Raw genomic sequence first — 20,302 nt, 5'->3', positions numbered from 1 at the left:
TAGGCAGCAGTAATTGCAGACGTGCTGCTGCGAAAATCAGACGAGTGTATGTTACATATTTTACTGAAGAACAGCTTCTGCCTCGGCAATGGGAGTAAACTGGGACTGTGGTCTGATTAATAATGCATTAAAATGAATAAATTTTATTTTCTGCTTATTGTGGCCCAAATAAATGCCAAATAATTCGATTCATTGAACTTCGCCAGCTATGGCTATTAATATTCCTCAGTACCACAGCCACTTTTCTTATTCTTTTTTCAATTTTGTGTAGTTCTTGGCTATAGACATCTTTCACAGATTTTATTTTAGCCTTATTACTTCACATTCATCCCCCCAATTAACTACTTTTCATTAAGATCGTAGAAAAGAGGAAAAATGTCATTTTTTAATTTTGTGTTGCAATAATCTTCGACTTATATATTCCATAACACAGGGTACCACTGGAAGACATAAAGAAATTCCACAATATTACCTACGTTCCACACCCAGAAAAGTTTAGCAAATCAAAGAAAAAACAATACGTGGCATCAACTCGCTAGTTAGTTGGCTGTTGAGCGAGTGGAAAGTTTTGTGTGTCATCATCGCTGTCGCACTAGTCGGCTCGCCCGCATTTAAACTCGCCATCTAGTAGATAGTAAACTCGGATAACGCCGTCGAGGCTCAGTGTGCTATGGGGACTGCAGCAACAATCTCTTGAGACATAATAAAGCACTCCACTATATAAATAAATGTAAATGTCGTGTGACTAGGGTCTCCCATCGGGTAGACCATTCGCCGGGTGCAAGTCTTTCGATGTGACGCCACTTCGGCGACTTGCGCGTCGATGGGGATGAAATGATGATGATCAGGACAACACAACACCCAGTCCCTGAGCGGAGAAAATCTCCGACCCAGCTGGGAAACGAACCCACGCCCTTCGGACTGACATTCTGTCGTGCTGACCACTCTTTTTTTCTTTTTCTTTTTTTCCCACTCAGCTACCGGGGGCGGACAGCACTCTACTAAATGAGAATGATTCTATTTCTTTATGTTCCTTTGATAGCAACAGTGTGTGCGTTAATAATAGAGTCGAGATGCAGTGAACACTAATTAAATGAAGCTGAAGCTACGTCGAGCTGAACAGTAAGAGTTTTGTAAACACTTCGTCCTCACGTACCGCAGATAAGTCAGCTGCTGAGCCACCTTAGTAGACATACGGCTGATAACGAAACTTGTTGAAAACAGGACGCGGACAGCTCATAGTAGTAGAGTACCGATGACTGACAATCTGAAGCAGAGTTTGAACAGTACGTGCATGGTCTACCTTCGCACTGTAAGGACGGTAAGTTAACCTACAGCTTCATTTAGATCTATATCACTACTGTGCAATTCACAGTTATGTGACTGGCAGATTGTTCTGAGAACCCCTTTCAGGCTATTTCCCGACCGTTCCACCTTCGATCAGCAAGCGGGAAAAATTAACGGCTAAATCTTTCCGTGCGAGCTCTAATTTCTCTTATTTTATTACGATAGCCATTTCTCCTTATGTAGGAGGGAGTCAACAAAATATTTTCGCATACGGAGGATAAAGTTTGTGACAAATATTATGTGAAAAAATTTCGACGCTACGTAAAACGCCTATGATTTAATGATTGGCACCCCAGCTCGTGTATCATATCCGCGACACTCTGTCCTCTATTTCACGAAGAGAAAAAACGATCTACCCTTCTTTGAACTCTTTCCATGTCCTCCATCAATCCCGTCTGGAAAGGATCCCATACTGCGCAGTAGTACTCTAGAAGAGGACAGAAGAGCGTAGAGCAGGCAATCTCTGTAGAAGAGTGGCGCAGCTATCTAAATGTTCTACCAATAAAACGCTGTTGTAGTACCATCACTACTTTTTAGCATTGAAGAATAAATTAACGACGCCGCCACTTATAAAGCAAGAGGCCATGGCAGCGGGTTGGACCAGAGCCGAACAGACGTTGCTACACCAAGGGCAGCCTGCTGGTACAACAAGAACCCCCACTACGTCGCCGGACAATTACCACAACTCCAGGCCAGGCGACGGACCTGTGACATGATAACAACGACACAGCAGAAAGACAGGGCCACTGCAGCACGGTGGCCTAATTACTTCACACTTGAGCATAGGCTCTGTTGAGGTTAAGTGACAGGACTTTCAAAACAATAACACACCAAGCCCATAGAAATAACCTTTAGTTTTTGGTAGATACATGCAGTCTGGCAGCCACAAGCTTCAAGGAGAGGTCTACACCAGGCTACGAGTCGACACGAATCTACAACCTGCCACCACGAGACTTGACAACGACTAACTATAGGCCTACTGCTGGCACTGAGACCGATGTTGTGGACTTTGTACCTTCCAACTGGTGAGCCGTCTCTTGGTTTACTTCCAGTCATTGCCAGCCTCCTACCCTGGAGGGGCACTGTTCGAGGCTGGGGCAGTGCAGCTCACCAATCACTTTCACCTGTGCAGACATACTGTCGCTGTCCGCATCCGCTTGGTAGGATGGGCACTGCTGCTGGGAGCTGTCTTTCTCTATGGGTGTCACATCGGGATTCAACGATTTCTGGTGCGATCTGCCCTGAGTTGCGAAGCTGTGTCCAGGTGGTGCACACGCATCTCGCATATGCGTTGCCGCTGAGTCGCTGGCGTCACCGTTCCCCCAGGCGAGCGACACAACAGGCTGCTGGAGACCACAGGTAGCCTACTTAGCTCAGCGCCTCCATACCTGCTGTCTTCTGCAGACACGTTGGAGGGAGTCGCCACCGCAGAGCATCGTTATGATTGATGCAGCGTGCTCGCTAATAAAACATTTGACGTATTCATGTTGATACCAGGTTTCCATCCACTGCTCCTCTTCTACCCATCCAGGGTGAACTGTTGGCTTCTGACACTAACAATCCAGTTCCACCACCTACCATAGTAGGCATCCAACCCTGAACATTACAAGAGGTGTCAGGAGAGGAATTGATATCTATGCCATTCAGAGGCCGAACTGATTAACTCTATTGTAACAGAAACTGAGAAAACTGAGATTAGTCACGTTGTCCACTAAAAAAGTTCACTATTTATTTCACTTTTAACTTTCAGTGTGCCCAATCACCACTATAAAAGATATGACAATACTCTGACACTAGACCATTGTGTTCCTCACTAATAGTCATTAGCTTGTTCAAATGGCTCTGAGCACTATGGGACTTAACTTCCGAGGTCATCAGTCCCCTAGAACTTAGAACTACTTAAACCTAAGGACATTAGCTTGTTGTCGTAGTCATAGTTCACTGGATGAATATATTTTTGGAGGGACATGAGATCTGCCATCTTTCCCTTGCTGATGGGACGAGTACTTGACTATAGAGCATTGTGGTTTAATTTAGCAAATTCAGGTTGATGTCTGCTCTAAATTTCTTCAAATTCACCACAGGGATAGAAGATCTTCACAAAAAGTGGTCTTGCACTCTACAGTGTAAGGTATCCAGCATATGTCAAGCCAGTTTGCTGGTAGGCCACCGACTATCTTCTTGCTGTTTCTTATGGGGTCTTGTGGCCAAAAATTATTATGATTTATTTCAGCTACTACATAGGGGTTCTTTGTTTTGTAGTAACGAATCACATTGTACCAACCTTCCGGTGAGAAGATATTTTGTATCTTTCTACACTTAAATGTACATCTACATCATACTCCGCAAGTCACCTAACGGTGTGTGGCAGAGGGCACTTCTGGAAGTCTCCTCACAAAGAAAAGTAAACAGTAAACTACAAAACATGCGAATCATGCATCGAAAAAATTATTGTAGGTAAACCTCTATACTAGCTCTAATCTCACCAATTCTCTCGTCATGGTCATTTCGCAAGATGTATGTGGATCGAAGTGGCATGTTGTCCTATTATTCCCAGCATATACACTCTCAAAAATTCAAATGAAAACCTATCCATGATGCATAATGCCTCTCTTGTAACGTCTGTCTCTGGAGTTCATTGAGCTTCTTCATAACTCTCTCATGCTGACTAAATGTCGGAACTTCTCTATCTCTTCTATCAGTCTAACCTGCTAACGATTCCAAATTGACGAACAATACTCTAGAATCGACGAACAGCACCTTGTAAGCCACTTCCTTTGTGGATGAGTTACATTTCCTTAAGATTCTTCCTACGAATCTGTCTGGCCTCTGTTTTGCTACTTCTTGTATGTTGTCATTCCACTTACAAGACAACATTCTCAAGTGGAAGGTGTGAAGAGAGCGCAAAATAGTGCAATATGTATCTTTTTGTTTGTGTCCAGTTTCACATCCCAAAAGGTAATTTGGAATTTTCGGTTTAGAAGGAATATCTTCGAAATGATGATATACAAAAAAAATTTCATCCTGAAAATTGTATAATTTATACTGAAAACTGTATAATTAACTTTTGTAATAATTTGAAATTCTACAAAATACCCCACCACCATTAAATAATTTTGAAATACACAAAACTTTTGTTGTAACATAAATTAAAGAATCTTTCAAGCCACATACACCCCTGTGCAATATAGTTAATATCTAAATACCAATGTTGGAAAATAAGCTGTACTCAGTGAGCTGTCAGAGTATTTTCAGCATACCTAGTTAAAATATCTAAACTTTTATTAGGATTCTAATTATTTATTTTACTTATATTTGCCTTATGTTCTAAACTGTTATTTTGCATTTGAAATTGATATTTTTCTTTTTAGTTTACCATTTACTTTTCTTTGTGAGGAGACTTTCAGATGCAGTTCTATTGTTTGATTACGAAGTCAGTCTCCACTTGAGAATCAATCAAATCAAACTGCAGTCATTAGTAAGTAATAAGTTCTTTTCACAAAGGCTTGCCAATGTACTGAAATTCGGCTGATACAAATCAGGATATTCAGAGACAATTTCAAACCCTGCTGAATTTTGTTTTATATTGTTTCTCCATTATGTATATTATATGAAGAAATTTCATTCATTTTATATGCATGGTGTAAAAACCGTCATGCTTCAAGTGTTTCTTTACACATTACCATTATTATAATTATTTTCTATCAAAGTAATGTGTTACTTATTGTTTTCTATTAACAAAATACATGTCTGTGAAACAGTAAACTAAAAACAAAACAAAAACTATGAATGCAAAACGTAAAATGACAATTTAAAACATAAGGCAAGTATAAGTAAAATAAATAGTTAGAACAGTAATGAATGTTTAGGCATTTTAATTAGGTATGTTGAAAATACGCTGACAGCACATCGTGTATAGCTTATTTTTCAACGATGGTATTTCAAAAGCTGCTTTATTACACAGTGATATATGTGGCTTGAAAGCTTCTTCAATTTAAGTTTAACAAAAGTTTTCATTTTCAAAATTAATTAATAGTGGCGGAGTATTTTGCAAAATTTCAAGAACATTGATTACATATCAACTTTTATATAAAAATGTTTTTTATATATTTCAGACATTCCCTCTAAATCTAAAATGCCAGATTACCTGTTTAGGTGTGTTTTACCCCTTAAAAGTGAAATTGGGCATGAACAGAAAAAATGTATTGTACTATTTTATCCTCTCTATACAATCTCCAAATTTCATCAGGATCGTTTAATGACACTTGGAAACGTTCTCAGTCTCGCTAGATTCAGCTACAATGCAGGTGGAGTCACTTGGCAGATAGCTGCGTCCAAATATTGGGAGGTTTGTACCCCATTCTGTGGCATTAGTCAGGCCTACTAGATGAGTGGCCTGCCAAGCGAGTGCAATTATTATTCGTACTGTGACGTCCCTTCCCTCCTTCTTCACTTGCCAGAAGAGACGCGACTCATAACGATGTTCGTCCCCGTTGGTGTGACGTGGAACAGCACCTGTAACTCTCGTAAGAACACAACCCTTCGCGTGGGTTAGAAATTTTGTTATCTGTCCGCAACAATCTTCTCCGTTTGTGCGAACTGGTAAACTGCAATCGTTTATTTTTATTTTTATGCCCGGTTAGTTCCGTGATGAAATAAAATCTTGATTCTTGATTTCATCATTACGGTCGTTTTTCACATCATACATAGCAAGGATGAAAATTTTCTGTCTATATTCCGTTGCTATGCCGTTGCTACGTCCAGTTATTAAAATGGTCCGACGTAACTCCGGAGAAAACTTGTGTCGTTTTTCACATCATATATAGCGAGGATGAAAATTTTCTGTCTATATTCCGTTGCTATGCCGTTGCTATGTCCAGTTATTTAAACGGTCCAATGTAACTCTGGAGAAAACTTATGTTTTTTTTTTTTTTAATTCGCCGTAATACTGGTTTAAACTAATCATCTTCACTGTCCATTATTCATGCATTCACTTAATCACTTAAAATGTTTAAAAGAGTTAGGCGACAGTAAGATTTCCCTTTTGACTCAGATTTTATTGTTCTTCCTGTAATTAATTGTTTGTCCTTACAACACGCGCACACCAATATGCCATTCAAGATTAACTTCTGTTCAGTTCAGTAATCGTGACGCTGAAGACAACTTTTGACTAATCGGCCTACTTGTCTTTCTTCGTGTCTTCGTTTTATTGTGTCCTACTCAAGACTACGAACTGTTTTTCTGTCGTTGATCCATTGCTCTCAGAGTTTGTAACTGTTCATCAGTAATAAGGTTAAATCCAATAAACCAATATCACTCAAGTGAAGTCTAACACTCATATTACTATACCGTCGCGTCGAGAACGGCAAAGACTAACTTTCATCAGTCGAATGACTGAGCAATACTTCAATCTATACCTCACGAATTATCAAACTTCCAAAACTGAAACAATCTAATAGCGTTTGTGTCCAGACAACTATCGCAAAAGTACTCTAGAGCGACTCAAGAGCAACTAACTAACTGAACATTTCCATATCCGAGTTGCATTATAATCGCATTGTATTTCCTTTTCGATGTGGCTACAACTCTCTTCCATGGTAAATGTTATCTGTGACTGAATTACTTTCTTGGATTTAACCTTCGTTCATATGATTTTGAATTTATTCTATAGATGTTTGATAAAGATTCTATGATAACCCTTTCCTTTTATCTCCCCTTTTTGTATGCTATTCTCAGTATTTGAATAATATAGGTGTTAATCACAATAGTACCAGTGTAGATTTTATCGTCAATAGTTGATGTCACTGTCAAGATGACTCACTTCCCTACTTTAAGTTTCCATAAAGTTAGTTAATTGGGGTATTCTGTCCTTGGGGCGTTACAGTACATCAGAAATATTTTCATGATTTATCATACCCACTGCAACTATGCTTGAAATATGAGCCCTAGTACCTATCAGTTAAGCTATAATTTATTCTCATCCTTACTTCTTAATGCAACGGAATGGATAATGCATCTGACTAATAGCTTGTGCACATTTCTGATAGACTCACTCCACCACGGCAAGACCATATTTCCTTTCTGTGGTGTATATTTTAATCAAATCCCAGCAAGAAAATGGAGGTTATGGTAAAATACCTCAACAAAACGGCTACCCACAACTCAATAATCAAGACCACTATTTGTTTCATATATCTCTTCTTTTATTACAATAAATTCTTTCATGCTAATTTTGCAAAATTTCTTACATTAACACTTAAATGCAATAGTTAAATAAGGGATTCTCCACCCAATCGGCATGACATAACATAAGCATTTTGCTATTCTATGGTCTTGTAATGTTTCTGTTTATTACTACTGTGCACTTTCTGGGTTGGTAAGGCATCTTTCGCAACTCATTCTCTCCCACACTCTGTTAACATTATTCATTAGCGACATAACGAATATTCATTAGCGACATAACGAATATTCGTGCTGCACTAGGAAAATCAAGCTTGACCCACCATATTTGAAACTAATACGCTACTGTCTTATTCAAATCACACAGATTAAATGATGGAAGTTTTGGTATCTTATTTATCTCACACACGGATCCTCAACTGAATCCTAGGACAAGCACTTTTATTGTTTTTTTATTGTCTCATAGTCAGGTTGAGACTCACACTGTACTCACCATGTGGAAGTGCTTGTCTCTAATTCAAGATCTGCACATGGAAATTTTAATTATTTTCAACTTAGATTTACACATGCCAGTATTTCATCTTAATACTACCACACACTAGCATTTCGTCTTACAATTACAAGACGTGGTTTCTTTGTCACTTCCGAAGTATCCTATGTTCCCCATGAATTTTTTTACCTGCCTATCTTTTTATGAACAATTTACATGAGCCTCCCACCAAAAGCTTCTGAAAAGAGAAGTTATTAGTTTATCTACTATTAAATATTCCACATGCATACCATTTGCATTTAAATTTGTTTTTCTAGAGCACACACAAAGCACGCCTTCACACCTCAGGAACTAGTGACAGAGTGCAGAAACATGGCCGTTCATCTGGTCATCCCTCGCTTCCAGAGAACTGGGGGAGGACCTTTCCAACGTATTGGTCAGCCACATTCCAGGCCCTCTAGTGCTCTGGTATACTTCCCCTCTTTGGTTTGGCCAGAGGTGACCAGAGAACCGTCTCAAAGATGATTACAGAATCTACCTTCTCTATCTGTGGTCAGCAGACTACCAGTCATTCATTCAATTCACAAACGTTACCAAACTGGATTCAGGGATCTATTTTAAGGAAGTGCACATCTGAATAATTAAACATACAAATTGCCCTTCTTTCCTACATTGGTATCCAGCTTTGGTGTATTACATAGAATGGTGCTATTAAACAAAAAATGCCGACAATAGCAATGAAGTATGTTGTACATCTTTTCTATGTCAGACAGTACTGCACCCTCTTAGTATAGAAAGCTTAAAGCAATAATATCCACTTTGATTGAACAGCTTTGTAGAAGCTTCATCATCATTAAATCAAGTTTTATGTTTCGATTCTGGCCCATGTTGTAAGTCACAACATGCTTGTAGTCTTTGGCATTGTTTGTTATGCACTGTTTGTGGCATGTATCTACTTCGTGTGACCTCCAATAACATTCTCTTTCTGGCCATATATACATTGTTATTGAAATCACGACAACCACAGTTGTAGACATACAAATTTCGTTAGCAACGTACATTTGATGTGGTTATCTTTATGTGTAAGCATTTAGGAGTAATACCAAGAAGCTTTATGAAATGGGGCTATCACGTAAAATCTGTGCTAAGTAGGGGCAATGTAATACTTCGATTAAATACGAAGAAATAAACGCAATGAAAATACAAATAACGAGATTGGCGTTAGTCGCTATGACCTCCAAAAGCTGTAACGAAATATTCAGTTGCCATGAAAGTATTCTCATCTATGGATGCAAGAATTAATGAATAGAGTTAAACATTTTGGACACTGAAAATATACTTGTTTGTGAGGTTTTCACAATCAAAAGTAGAAAAATTATAAGAAGTGGAGTTTGCCAGTTTGGCTTCTGAATGGCATACCTGCGGCTGGATCCAGGACCATGGCTCCTGTCCCAATGTGCAGAATCAAAAAGTAGTGCTGTGAGTGGGCGAACTGCGTATTTCCGTGATTTTCCAAAATCACTCGAGGCAAATGCCGGGATGGTTCCTTTGAAACGGCACGGCCGATTTCCTTCCTCATCATTAACACAACCGAACTTGTACACCGTCTCTAATTACCTCGGTGCCGATGCATCGTTAAATCCAATCTTCCTTCCTTTCTTTTCTTTTCGTGTAGACCGGATCTTGTAAGTCTTGTACACCACACGTACGAGGTGCATTCAAGTTCTAAGGCCTCTGATTTTTTTTCTAATTAACTACTCACCCGAAATCCATGAAACAGGCGTTACTTCTCGACGTAATCGCCCTGCAGACGTACACATTTTTCACAACGCTGACGCCATGATTCCATGGCAGCGGCGAAGGCTTCTTTAGGAGTCTGTTTTGACCACTGGAAAATCGCTGAGGCAATAGCAGCACGGCTGGTGAATGTGCAGCCACAGAGAGTGTCTTTCATTGTTGGAAAAAGCCAAAAGTCACTAGGAGCCAGGTCAGGTGAGTAGGGAGCATGAGGTATCACTTCAAAGTTGTTATCACGAAGAAACTGTTGCGTAACGTTAGCTCGATGTGCTGGTGCGTTGTCTTGGTGAAACAGCACACGCGCAGCCCTTCCTGGACGTTTTTGTTGCAGTGCAGGAAGGAATTTGTTCTTCAAAACATTTTCGTAGGATGCACCTGTTATCGTAGTGCCCTTTGGAACGCAATGGGTAAGGATTACGCCCTCGCTGTCCCAGAACATGGACACCATCATTTTTTCAGCACTGGCAGTTACCCGAAATTTTTTTGGTGGCGGTGAATCTGTGTGCTGCCATTGAGCTGACTGGCGCTTTGTTTCTGGATTGAAAAATGGCATCCACGTCTCATCCATTGTCACAACCGACGAAAAGAAAGTCCCATTCATGCTGTCGTTGCGCGTCAACATTGCTTGGCAACATGCCACATGGACAGCCATGTGGTCGTCCGTCAGCATTCGTGGCACCCACCTGGATAACACTTTTCACATTTTCAGGTCGTCATGGAGGATTGTGTGCACAGAAACCACATAAATGCCAACTCTGGAGGCGATCTGTTCAACAGTCATTCGGTGATCCCCCAAAACAATTCTCTCCACTTTCTCGATGATGTCGTCAGACCGGCTTGTGCGAGCCCAAGGTTGTTTCGCTTTGTTGTCACACGATGTTCTGCCTTCATTAAAGTGTCGCACCCACGAGCGCACTTTCGACACATCCATAACTCCATCACCACATGTCTCCTTCAACTGCTGATGAATTTCAATTGGTTTCATACCACGGAAATTCAGATAACGAATGATTGCACGCTGTTCAAGTAAGGAAAACGTCGCCATTTTAAGTATTTAAAACAGTTCTCATTCTCGCCGCTGGCGGTAAAATTCCATCTGCCGTATGGTGCTGCGATCTCTGGGATGTATTGACAATGAACGCGGCCTCATTTTAAAACACTGCGCATGTTTCTATCTCTTTCCAGTCCGGAGAAAAAAAATCGGAGGCCTTAGAACTTGAATGCACCTCGTACATGCATACTGTATGCCATGATACGCGGCAACAGGGACATTATTATCTCAGCAATGCCATGCCAATTCTCACGCCATGTGTTTGTTGCTCGTTCCTGTCGACAATGTTATTAAAATAGCAATGATCGCTTTTCGCATTTTCTGTAACAACGCAATATTTCATACCGATGCAACTATAACAAATAAAAATTATTCCTTTTTCAAAAAAGCTTTATTTAGAAATGAAAAATTTCGTTTTCTTTTTTTACTCGGTTATTAGTAAAAAATAAAAATGAACATAGCCGAGATAAACAAATACCGAAAAAAATTATTCCGAACTGAAACACGGCCGTCGGTTTTAACTGGTCGGTTTTTCCCATCCCTGCACTACAGGCGACGTCGAGCCGTTAGCGAAGGTGCTCCTGTCAGTAGTGTGCTGCTGTAGTCCGTTAACGCCACATTTCGCCTCACTGTCGTAACGGATACGTTCCACATTGATTTCCGCGGTTATTTCAAGAAGTGTTGCTTGTCTGTTAGCACGACTCAGCACAAACGCCGTTACTCTCGGTCGTTAAGCGAAGGCCGCCGGCCGCTGTGCTGTCTGTGATGAAGGGTAATGCCTGAAATTTGATTGACTCTTGACACTGTGGATGTCGGAATATAGAATTTTCTAATAATTTTCGAAACAGTGTGTCCATGCGTAGGCCTATAGGTCCAGCTAATATTCCGCGTTCAAAGTCTGTGAATTCCTTTACTGCACCCTTAACCATGTCCGAAAACTTTTCATGTGAATCACCTGAGTACAAATGACAGCTCTCCCAATGCACTGCCCTTTCATACCTTATGTACCAGAGTCGCCCTTAGGGGTATGTAGTTTTCTGAATGTTAGGATTTCGCTTCTCTCGCCCCGGATGTTTGTTCCAATTGAGAAAAAAAAAGCATGTGAAAAACTTCATCTCAATCCAGAAAATTCTAGGCGACTACCAGACACCTTGAAGTTGAAACTTAGCATTCACAACACCTATTTCCGTTAAACGCACTGTATTCTTCATCTACACTATGTACTTGTCTTTTGTGAGAGTAATGTGTGAGGCACATTCAAGCAGACCCATAATTGTTTACAATCATTTTGAGGCTTATTACTGAAATATCTACTCGAGCAATTCCAAAAACACAAAAAATTAATAAATATTGGGTTTATTTTCGATAAAGCTCAGTTTTAATTAGGGAAACATTTTTACTTACAATAACCATTTTACAACATTCCTTTCTGTAGAATCAAAATATAATGTCATTGAATGAACACTCAACATTGTTCATTCGTAGAAGATTCATTAGCAACCAGGGGTCTTTCACGGTCTCCAACAATAATCTATAGAACAAATTGTTTCTCAGTTTCTTCTTTTGTGAGAATGCTGTAGTCTTGAATGGATTAGACGCCTCCTTCTGCAACGTCATTCACAACAACCATCTCTTCAAGTTATGGATTGCACTTTTGTAATGAGAGCCATTACAGTTTGCTTCTGTGCTTTTTCTTCCTTGCATTTTAGTTTATTATCAATAATAGCCATGAAGCTAGAGCGACTTACTGGCATTGAAGTGTTAAAAATTTCTTATCGTCTTCATTTTTCATCTGTCATAAAGCAACAGAACGAGCTATGTCAAAAAGATACTCTATAATTTCCACAAAGATACCTCTGTAATCAAATATTTCTGTAGAACTTCCCATTCATTATACAGACTGAGCAACTTTTCAATGCAATGGTCTCTCCTTCTAGTAGGAATTGGTGCTTTTTGCCAAAAAATGGAAACTTCCTGAATAGTCAGTTTGGTCCTTTGCCTCATTGTAAGATTTACATCTCTTATATTGTAGAAAAAAAACACTTAAAACTTGCTTGACTGGAGGTGATTTGGCTCCAATAATTTCATTGGGAATAAAAACCAAGAAGAGAGACACTGAAGTCTTTTCTTAATACGCATAATGAAGAATGGGAAGATGTTGGTGTCATTTTCGACAAGGAAGAACATGCCAGAACGGTCAACATTCACCAGTAGTACAAACAGTCCCGAAAAAATTATTTAAAGTCAGTGTGCTTCTCTTCTTCATTCACTGTATTTCTAAAAAAGCTTCTTCTTGCACTCTAGATCTTGTGAAATGAGATAAATAGACTTTCCAAAACTATGGCTACTGTTCCATGACAAAAAGCTGTACACCATTTCCGATTTGACACTATCACGCTAAATGATTTCTGAATACAATATCGCATAACCCAAATAGTTAACAGAAACATAGTTCCCAAAGGTTGGAAATAATGATTATGCCAAAACTGTAGCAGTTAACTTTCACAATATTTATTTTAGTATGAAACCTTTAGCACTTACTGTATACATATAGGGAACACAAACAATAACACAGCAGACGATCACATGCAATATCGCCACGAAACTCCTTAACAATACCAAAGCAATCTCTTTGTTTTATTTTAAGTGTTCATGGCTAGCTGCAGCACTCTCCAAATCAGGAAGTGATAGAGGCTACATTTGCACCCGCCTGGCTACTATAACCAACTCCAATTAAAATATTAACGTTTTGCTATAAAAAATTATAATAAAGTCTTAAGATATGTTTATTAAACATAAGTGTCTGCAATAATAAGATTTTATTTAATAATAACGACAATAATAATAATAAAATGAGAAACAGCATAACAAAATTAAAAAAGCAAATTTCGAAACTTCATAGTGGATGAGGGTTGTCTTGAACAGCATAACAAAATTAACACAGCAACATTCGAAACTTCATGGTGTATGAGGTTCATCTTGTAGTTGTCTGATTGAGCTGAAACTATGCGCATACAGTTTTTTTATTGAGTAAAAATGGCGGCGGGGGGGGGGGGGGTAAGAGGTTGTGGCAACTAAACTTTTTTAGAAAGTTGAGTAATAAGGGTACACTATATTACCACCACCTGTACATATGCATATAACTATCCCACGACTTTAGTCACGACAGTATACATCAAAAACAAAGGCATTGCAATAGAAATAGAACCTAATTGAAGGTAATGGATAGGAACGGGGGAGAAAACGAAAGAAAAGTAGGTGGCACAGTGGTCATGTGTCGTCTTATAAAAAAGGGAATACATAAACATTACACTTTATGAACGACGGATTCTTATTAAACTGTCCCGCTAAAATAAAATTCGTATGGCTAATATTAAGAATGTCAAGGGGAGGTGGACAGAGCTGTCCACTGACAACTTTTGGTTATTACATATTTTCACAAACAGTGAATAACACAGTACATAATTAAAATAACTACAATTTTAATAATAAATAACAATGATAGAAAGCATGAAGAAATCGGTATGCCACCATGTTGTGGAGCTTAGAGAGAACAATGGTTTACTTCAGTTGCTATATAGCTCCAAAATTTGAATGAACGCAAATTATTGTCAAAGTGCGGGTTGAAATGATGATGATGAGATCCCATACTCCGAGGAGTGTAGGGGAGACCCGCACCGCCGACTAGGCAAGGTCCTAGCAGAGGTGGTTTGCCATTCCTCCGACCGTAATGAGGATGAATGATAATGATGATGATGATGACGAGACGACACCCAGTCATCTCGAGGCAGGCAAAATCCCTGACCCCGCCGGGAATCGAACCTTTTTTTTTGTAACCATATATATTTATTTAAATATATTAACAATGATAACATTAAAAAAAAAGACATTTTATTCTATTAACCTATTATATTCCTAGTGTTGGTTAATATTACTGTCATTTTATATGTTTTCGTTTTTATATTTTCCTTTTTCGTTTTTCTCTTATTGTTGTTCCTTAAACCCTTTTACATGGCCATTTGTCGTCTTTTTTTTTTTTGAGGGGGTAGACATTGCAGGACAGGCATAACAGTTTATATTTGGCATCGATGCATTGATTTTGAGTTTATGTTTCTGTATGTGATGCACTTGTGATGCCACAGGCACATTGTGTATTCTGGTTTGATCTCTTCCTCTAGTTACACTGTTAAGTGGGACAGTATGAGGGAAACGTCACCATGATAGGTGGAGCAGAAGTGGAAGAAAGTTTTTTACATATACTACAGAATATACCTAAATTGAAGAAGAGAGAAAATTTTGTCATATTACATAAGAGAAGCAGAAAGGAGAGTGTGAGTAATCAATAGAATTTTATAGGCACAAAGTAAAGGAAATCATTTAAAAAATATATAATAATAATAATGAGTAGTTGGCACTTTCCACTAAGTAATGCTTCTTTCCTAGTCAGTATAGTACAAATAATGGAAGAGAAGTTAATTAAAAAAAACCCAAGCGCGGGAATCTAGAACTGTACCGCAAGACCACAAGCCATGAGCAAAATGCATCTATATTAGTGAAATAATAGAAGCGAGTTCACAGTATATTTACGTAGGCTTTATACATATAATTTATAAATGTTAGGCATCACAATAAAGAGTAAGGACAAAAAATGGAGGAGTGGAACAGGAAAATTAGTAAGGGAAACTGGAGAGGTGAGAGGTTAATTTTTTTTTTATAAAATGGTAGGAACAAATGAATGGGAATTAAAGAGAACGGTGACTTGAACACCGCGCAAGAACAGAAATTAACTGACAAACTGTAAACGACAACCAAAGTTACATCGCGCATCATATAAAAATTGGGGGAGGGATGAGGTGAGGTAGCAGAGGCACAAGAACCATGTGTAGAAGGATGACACTATAGATGAAAAACAAGAAGCAGGATGTGTACTGGAACCTGGAAATAATGTATGTAAGCAAAAGGCAATCAAATACATTGAAAAGTTATTGGACAGCGACCCTGTTTGTCCGGAAACCACTTTAGAAGCACTATTAGGACGATTAATATAAATTTCAAGCTCCTCAAGAATTTCCCAATCCCTTCCTTTGGACTAAATACGCGAGATTTCCAAGTTGTCATTAATCAATAACAGAACTTGGTCTTTATTTTTGGAGGGGGCTGTTGTTTTTGTAAGTGTCTTCCCCAAAACGTTTGGCAAAGTCGTTCTCAGTCTGATTTACAGTGTGAAAACTTTTAGATGGCAGACCTCTCCATAGTCCTGAATCGGTAGAAGTCGGTAAACGTCGGGAGGCTTCGGTAGGCACGCAGTTTCGACTGCTGCCAACATTACGTATCTGACTGTTGCACAAGGTAGCCATTGTCGTCTACTTCGTTATTGTTTTGCGCTGTACTGTTCTGCATGTTTTTATTGTGCAGTTGTGCTAAACATTATCAAAATGAGTGAAGAGGCAGTTGCTGGCCCATCTCGGGAGTTTTTTAGGAATATGCCCCTGGTTTTATATACTTTTTTCAACACGTTTGCGAAACGTGTGGCGAATAGTGTTAGTAGTGAAGAAATAATAGAACAAAACGTCATGCCTGACGCGGCACTTTTTCACGCATCTCGATGTTTACCACGTCATATCTCCTGAATTATATGTCGTAAAGAGACATAAATTTGCCGGCGCATTTACTGATATATGTGGATACTGTATGCGATTAGAGTTAATAGTAACGAAATAATACATTAAAACGTCATGCCTACTGCGGCAGATTTACGGTATGTACTGAGAAAATGTAAGCGACAACCTTTTTTCCTTTCATTATTTTGTGGGGGGTGTCATCGAGAAAAAATTTCGTAAGGGTTTGAAATTGTATGTAACGTTTGTTGCTAGTCGCTAAGTGCTCTCCTAGTCTCTAAGTGCTCTCATTCTCAAATAGTGGATGCATACATCTGGATATTTTCCCGCGGTGGCATCTCATTGTTTATGACGTCATATTTCTTTTTTTTTCGGCTAGGAACCTTCGTGGGCGTACGGAGAACAAAGTACCAAAATTTCATCGCAATCGGATGAATGGTTTGGGAACACACAGAGGGCAGACTTACATACATACATTTTATATATATAGATTGACAGTTACGTTATACTATATGACCTGTTTAAGTATATTTAAATTTTATAATTCATAGTTTAACAATGTGGGAAATGAAATAAAATGAAAAAGAAAATTGCGAGCAGTGGCAATCGACCCCGGGTCCGCTGTATGGCATGCCTTTACCTAATCAATTGCGCTGCGCATGCCACAGTGGCCTAACTGTTGAAACATTGTCCATTACTCTTTTCAGGCGTTTGGAGAACAACTCACCAAAGTGTCATTGCAATCGGATGAATGGTTTGTGAGCGCATAGTAGACAAACAATGTACATGTACATGACGATTTCAGTTTCGTTCACAAACAACATTTAAAGCGAGTTTTACTTCCAAGCCTTTCGTCTGCATTCATGTAAGCATGACGCGCAATTTGTAGTGCCAGCACTGCAACTGGTAGGCGTGCCTTGTCCCCCCGCCCCCCCCCCCCCCAAAGGCTCCTCTCTCCTCTCCCATCGCCAGCCAATGCTTGCTTCCTCCTCTCCCCGCACTCCCCTCACAACTCTACCGTCTTACAGTTAACACACTGTATGTAAGCGCTATCACACAAGCCGCAATAAATTTTGTATGCCCAGATTTTTTAAATTTGTCTGACCTGCTATCAAGGCAATAGCGTAAAAATAACGGAAGGTTTTTTGGTACGTGCGCCTATTTTTACACTGGTTTTCTTGAAGGTACGTATAACCTATTTTATCAAAAGCAGAGACAAAGCAAGGTAAGGAAACAAGTTTGTTTTTCTCAAAAACCGGTACAGCGCATGGTTTTCCCCTGTTGAGAATTTTATATACCCTTACACGAATAAAGCTTTCAGCATATCCATTGGCCATTTCATCTTGAACGATAATATCAGTTTATTTTCTGATAGCGTCATCTCTAAGTTGTAATTTGGCAAGCCTACTGAACAGAGAAAGTAGCTTGCCCAGTTATCGGTGTTGAGATGATCTGAGTCCATGTTAATAATTATTTAGTGGCTTACGATAAATATTCGTTAGCATGTTAGGATCCTCCCTAGTTACTGTCAAATCCAAAAGTTTGAAGTACACTAGTCTTTCAGCTCTACAGTAAAATGGATTTTAGCATGTATCTCATTGAAGACAAGTGCAAAATTTCCCTAATATTATATTCGCTATAAACACGCCATCTGTGTACCTGACCTAGAGTATTATATTTCTGGCTATATTGGGATCAAGACTGAACAATTCATTTCCCAAACTATTTATTTAAAAAAATCCGCTAGAATACCTAAAAAGGAACTGCTCATAGCCAGCCCATTGTTTTGGCGCTAAATCTTGCCATTAAAGGATAAAGATAACCATAATAATTCCAAAAGTTCGTAAACGTCACCGATATTAATTTTGTTATGCCTGACGACGTTTTGTATTATAATCTCAAGTGTGTTCTCAGTGGGGATATTGGTATATATGTTAGTGATATCGAGAGAAGCAAGAAGTGGCCCTCTGAGAAAACAATGTCCCTAGTAGCAATTGTCATTTCGCAATTGATTTTTACAGTATAGTTTTGAAAAAAAATGTGAAAGCTTCCTTCACCTCACCATTGGGAGCTTGGCGCCCACTAACAATCGGTGTGACGGGAAAATTAGTCTTATGAAGCTTGATTTGGGAGCGGTGCATAGATAAATGTGTGGTCATAACCAGGAGCCTTTTTTCGCTAAATGTGGACTCAAAAAGAAAGCGGGATGCATTGACACAATTTTTCAGCCCTAGCACAGGAATCTTAGCTCAGGCTAATGATGAACTTCAGTTCTATCAAATTTGTAATTTGTAATCTGGAATATTAGTAATTTACTATTTGATTGTTTTACATCTCTCTTCACTATTGGAAATGCTTAAGCCTGTAATTATTAGAATATTTTGTTCCTATACACATATTACAATCTGTATCTGTTAGTATCTATAAGTACTGTCCTCGTGTATCATTATGACTCGTTCTACATCCATGCACTTCTCTTATATACTGGATCAACGGAACGCGAACTAATAAATAAATCAAATAAATACATAAGCGGACTTGTTGCAAAATGTTCTTCTTCACCTCAGTAATCTCATTTCCCTAAAAAAATCGAGTTTTAGAAACGAAATCCTAATCAGAAATAAGGACCATTGAATTTTCCCTGTCCCCTTTTGTTACAAGAATATTATTTTCATGTGATTTAGTGTCAAGATTTTTGGCGATCACCTCAGGGAATGTTTATAATATGGAACATTTTATTCTTTTTTTCAGAGATTTAAAAGCTTTTACATCGATGTCTGACTGAAAAAGGTTAGAAATTTCGGTTCGCTCACAAGAACTACTGACGTCAGTAATAAATTTTTTTAACAACAGTGTTGTCAACTTTAGTAGAAAGCAACTTCACCCGATAGAGGAACGTTGCTAAGATTAACCACATTTTCGGGAAACACATGTTTAATGGTATGAGGGCTCTGTGTTCACACGTAGTCGACGTGTGACAAGGGCAGTTTGCGCTGGCATTAAACTTGAATGAAGGACTTTTTCCCAGAAAAGGAAGTCATTAATAAAAGCTGACCTATCTGCAAATTGTAACGACATCAACCCATATTGAAAACGATCCTGCGGAGATGGAGCTGAACGACGTATAATGTCTTTTGCCTTATAGGCTGTCCTGACTTCACTCTTCACCCATTATAGTTAAAACTTACTTTTAATGCACTGTGAACTCACTGACTTACTACAAACCTTTGAAGTGGCATACTTTGGAATAACCTCGATGAGCAGGCATGACTTGTTGAACCTTATTTTAAATTGAGTTGCCATAATTTTCCCATTGGTTAAATAAAATTACTTTGCCTCTTCAGTGACGCAGATAGCCAATATGAATTGGAGGTGTGACACAGTCACGTAAAAAGCGTGCGATTATTTTATAGTTGTGGAGCTTTTTTTATACACCGCTGTTTTGATCTCTGGAGGAAACTTAAACACTTGATGTTCAGCAACTCAACTTCATTGATGCGTTTCGAAGAAACTCATCTTTATGATATCTGTAGAAAGGTTACAAAAGTCGATGGCTTTTCTTTTTTTTTTAAGTACGATGTTACGCACAGAGTAACAAACGTGACCGCCAGTTTTCAGACTTGCTAATGGTGACTGTGTGTCGAAAATGGCTCAAAGAACACATACTGACGATTAAATTAAAAGGAAGGTCAGCAAAAAAAATGGTTCAAATGGCTCTGAGCACTATGGGACTCAACTGCTGTGGTCATCAGTCCCCTAGAACTTAGAACTACTTAAACCTAACTAACCTAAGGACATCACACACAGCCATGCCCGAGG

At 38.9% G+C, this 20,302-nt stretch overlaps 1 protein-coding gene across 1 annotated transcript in view; it reads left to right on the top strand.

Annotated features, from left to right (window-relative positions):
• The first annotated feature begins 1,267 nt into the window (after positions 1 to 1,267).
• The window catches only part of LOC126235051 (UDP-glycosyltransferase UGT5-like), a 132,243-nt gene continuing 113,208 nt past the window's right edge, over positions 1,268 to 20,302 (top strand). The window contains exon 1 of the mRNA XM_049943790.1: positions 1,268 to 1,321. Within this exon, the coding sequence (XP_049799747.1) occupies positions 1,295 to 1,321 (27 nt within the window). The 5' untranslated portion in view covers positions 1,268 to 1,294. The remainder of the gene's footprint in view (positions 1,322 to 20,302) is intronic.

Source organism: Schistocerca nitens, chromosome 1 (genome assembly GCF_023898315.1).
Source record: "Schistocerca nitens isolate TAMUIC-IGC-003100 chromosome 1, iqSchNite1.1, whole genome shotgun sequence".
Classification (NCBI taxonomy): Eukaryota; Metazoa; Arthropoda; class Insecta; order Orthoptera; family Acrididae; genus Schistocerca; species Schistocerca nitens.
Note: the sequence above shows the minus strand (reverse complement) of the source record. Positions and strands in the feature narration are given on the sequence as shown.